The sequence below is a fragment of the Octopus bimaculoides genome, chromosome 3 (genome assembly GCF_001194135.2).
Source record: "Octopus bimaculoides isolate UCB-OBI-ISO-001 chromosome 3, ASM119413v2, whole genome shotgun sequence".
Lineage (NCBI taxonomy): Eukaryota > Metazoa > Mollusca > Cephalopoda > Octopoda > Octopodidae > Octopus > Octopus bimaculoides.
In genome coordinates, this window is record NC_068983.1 from 106,371,428 (window position 1) to 106,376,012 (window position 4,585).

General features: G+C 32.0%; 1 protein-coding gene across 1 annotated transcript in view; it reads right to left on the reverse strand.

Moving 5' to 3' along the window:
• Window positions 1–4,585, reverse strand: part of LOC106879891 (transmembrane protein 94) — a 98,902-nt gene that overhangs the window by 67,600 nt on the left and 26,717 nt on the right. Inside the window, exon 2 of the mRNA XM_052966777.1 lies at window positions 3,018–3,326. Within this exon, the coding sequence (XP_052822737.1) occupies window positions 3,018–3,319 (302 nt within the window). The 5' untranslated portion in view covers window positions 3,320–3,326. The remainder of the gene's footprint in view (window positions 1–3,017; window positions 3,327–4,585) is intronic.

The following is a 4,585-nucleotide window of genomic DNA, read 5'->3' on the forward strand; positions in this document are numbered from 1 at the left end:
TAATATACAAGAATAAGGGCAGGGAATCGTCAATTAATAATAGAATTACTAATTAACAATTTTGCCAAGTAGTTCAGTATGAAAAAACCTTTATCGGTAAAACCATTTATCATCATAAATATACAGGGATTAGCATTGAGTTGCTTCTCCAACATACTGAAAATTTAGAAATAGCAGTCAAAGAACTACTGATTCTAAACTACAAATTTTTCTCTAAATGGATGGCGATATTTATGGCACACATAGAACAAAAAACCGGAGGGGAAAGCATAAACAAAACAAGTCTTTAGTTAATCGGATACGATCGTTTCATGGTTAAGAGAATGAAAAATCCCTATTCCAATCCTCAGTCCGATATTCTGATAAATTTGAAAGTGAGGATTGGAATAGGGACTTTTCATTCTCTTAACCATGAAACAATCGTATCCGATTAACTAAAGACTTGTTTTGTTTATGCTTTCCCCTCCGGTTTTTGTTCTATGTGTGCCATAAATATCGCCATCCATTTAGAGAAAAATTTGTAGTTCTTTGACTGCTATTTCTAAATTTTCAGTATGTTGGAGAAGCAACTCAATGCTAATCCCTGTATATTTATGATGATAAAAGGGTATAAGAGTTAATGTAGAAAGAGAATTTATTCTCAAACTCCTGGCTGTTTTTAGAATAGAGACTATATGCTTTTGAAATTTCAACTTTCAGAACAACAGAACTCACAAGTGATGATCAAAATATTCTTTTATGAGTTATCTCAACACAACAGATTTCCACAAACAGAAGTGATTGGGGCAATTGAAATATATAGAGCTGTAGCAAAGTTTGAACTCATAAACCAGAACTTCAGCACCATAATATCACAAGCAATATAAATTTGATTGTGCTTTTCAAATTTCATATCAATCATATTGAGAAACAAATAAACAAATAGAAATAATATTTAACAACAAAAAAATACACCCTCCCCAAAAATAAACAAGCGAAACAAAATGGCAAACTAATAAATATATTTTCTGAACAAAGCACATGATTAGTAACTATGTTAATCAAATATTCAATATTATTTATTGCTTTATCTAGAATGCTGTAACTACTGGTTTATCATGAGGAAATATTCCTAATGAAGTTACTGATATATGATTAAACGTACTGAGGAATACTTAAAAAGAATGGTAAAGTAGAACTAGCAATAGTACCCTTTAGATGGGAAGAGAAAGCAGTTTTTTTTTTTGTACAAAAATGTAATGATATCAAATTAAATGATTATGATGAAGAGAAAGAGTGGCCACTTCAGAACATCAAATGAAAGCAAAGTTAGTACATTTTTGATGGTTGAGAAGAACTGTTCTAATAAATATCCTCAAGAGAAAATTAATTGTAATCAACCAATAAATTAGCCCCAGTGCTTGACTGGTACTTTATTTTATTGACACTGGAAGGAGAAAAGGCAAAGCTGAGTTTCATGGTATTTGAACTCAATGTAAAGTGTTGGAATAAATGCAAGGTATTTTGTCCAACATGTAGATGGTTATGTTAACCAACTGTCCTTGATAACTTGATATGTATTTTAGGCACAAGGCCTAAAATTTGGCGGAAGGGGTTAACTGATAAAAATCAAGCTCAGTACACAACTTGAGTCAATTTATTTTATTAACCCTAATGGGGAAAAAAAGCCAAGTTGGCCTTGATGGGAATTGAAGTCTGAATGTAAAGTACCAGAACAAATACTGCAAGATATTTTGTTTGATGCTCTAACAATTCTGCCAAATTCACCATTCTAATAATTACTACATATGTACACAATTTTATAGAATGGAATAACTGATTGAATCAGTAGCAGTGTTACCATTGTTTTAACATTCACTTTTCCATGCTCACATGAGTTGGATGGAATTTGTAGAGGTAGTAGTTCTACAGCCAGATGGTATTTAATCAATGGTAGAGGAATATGAACCCAGAAATAAAGTCTGATACTTCACCATTTCTGTCCATTCACTTTCCTTCTTTTTACTAAAATGGGCAAGAGTCCCAAAGCTACAAATGTGATTTTATATACTAATACAATAACAAGCGTGGAGGCGCAATGGCCCAGTGGTTAAGGCAGCGGACTCGCGATCATAGGATCGCGGTTTTGATTCCCAGACCGGGCGTTGTGAGTGTTTATTGATCGAAAACACCTAAAGCTCCACGAGGCTCCGGCAGGGGATGGTGGCGAACCCTGCTGTACTCTTTCACAACTTTCTCTCACTCTTACTTCCTGTTTCTGTTGTGCCTGTAATTCAAAGGGTCAGCCTTGTCACACTGTGTCACGCTGAATATCCCCGAGAACTACGTTAAGGGTACACGTGTCTGTGGAGTGCTCAGCCACTTGCACGTTAATTGGTAGAGATTTATTTTTTCTATTTGTTAATCTGTAGAGGTGAGGTATTGTTCATAGTCATTTCTAGCCTTCCAATCCCAAGAAGACACCGATTTTAACTTGGGATGTCTGTGAAAAAGAAATTTTCAACAAAACCCCCATTTTTTCAATTAAAGATAACTCCTCTATAAACAACTATCACTACCCTTGAAACTGTTCAAATAAAACCTCTTGATTATCTACTTAATTGAGATAATTCCATTAAGTTATACTTGTCTATCTGTCTGATACATACACTGATTTCTGTTGTACCCAATTACCCTTTGAAAAATAATCCCTACTACAGTAATCTGCCAAAATTATTAAACCCCAAACAAACAATACTTATTTATCTTCAGTTCTCAATCTCAAAGTTTGTTTATTTACTGATGACTGTTACGGCTAGATCAGCTTTTTTGTTATATTGTAATATTCTTGGACAAAAAAGCACTTTAAAATATCATACATCAGTATGTTTAAACACTAAATAGATTGAAATTAAATTTGTTTCCTCCATTTTTGCAAATAAATACATTACTTTACAAGCTTCATAAATACTTTTTAAATTAAAAGAGAAATCATAAAGAGAAAACAAAAATAAAACAAACAAAAATCATTTACTTACTCGTCTTGGTATCGGTACTCGTAAGCCAAAAGTAAGAAGATTGCGAGAATAAATAGGATCAGAAAACTTGTCCAATGCAAAACTGACTTCACATATTTATGGTTGAAACAGTGAAGTTGTTCTGAGATTTTCCGTGATCGAAGTGCATTTTCTGCAAACTGTACTTCATTTAGCAGTTCCTCATAGAATGTTAACAGAGCATGTTTTGTGGTGATCCCAACTTGTCCCTCTTGAGGCTTTTCACCACATTTAGAATGGTTGGAGCCCTCCTCTTTTGGAGAAACAGGGTCATGACTTGGCATGGCACATCTACAAGTAAAATAAAATGATATACAGAATAACAAGTACATTATAATTTTTTTCTTTTTTTTTTGGAACAGGAGATCTCAAAGCACATAGAGCTTTGAATAGAAAAAAAAAGTTTCCCATAGGTAACCTTCAATTTTTCCCATCCAAAGGGTTTTTTTATTTAATGTTTTTCTGAAACTTATAAATTCTTATGATGTCAACAACATTAGAGATTAGAAATACTCAAACAAACAGAAACATTTTATTCATTTTTAAGTTGCTTTTAAAATCATTTTCATAAAATATCTCGTCTCTTTCAAATATATTCACAAAACCTGACATCTGAAATACTGGACATAAACCAACGATTTAAAGTGGAAGAACAAATGGAAAATAAGTGTGTTAATGTATATTTAAACAAAGGATAGTATTTAAAAATAACAGCCTTATTTTAAAAATAGGGAAAACAGAAGAACAAAGTAAAGCAACTGGAGGGAAATTGGATAGGACATGTGCTCACCAAGAGGTGGAGCTGCTTAGGGAAAGAATGAAATGAAAGTAGTCTGTAGGCAAGGAGCATGGAGGTTAACTTGAAACGACCAAAAAGTAGAGGTGAGCAAGGCTAGAGACAGGGAAATATAATACACATAAACAGTTACTCTCAATCGATTGAAATATAAATGTACTAATACAAGATGTCTAGTTATAGAAGACAGGAGTGGGTAAATAGATAGGAATGATGTGTGAGGTATGTTAAATATCCTTCAGGCAATCAGCCAATTCGACCAAACATGCCAAAAAATAAATACACATAAAATAGTATTTATATTGGTTTGATTTACTCAAATAAAGAAGTCGAATAATCCAATGTTCATTTATAACAATATAATATACATACATATTTCATTTATACTAAATATGAAGGCAACAAGAATATTTATAAAGAGGTTATATGAAAGGCTATAATAAATAAAAATGTCTAGAAAAACATATTTAGTGTATATATATATATATATATATATATACACACACATATATATATATATATATACATATATATATATAAAACATGAAAAAAAAAAAACACCAGTATAGAAATAATTTTTTAAATGATTTATTGAAGATATGGTAGAGATGAAGATAAGTCTGTATTGCACCTGCTAGAAACTGACATAACTCAATAGACAGTTTATTGGAATTATTGAAGATACTAGCATTTAAATGGAACAGGTGTATTTGTGATTAGTATACAAACAGATTATACATACATAGGTATGCAT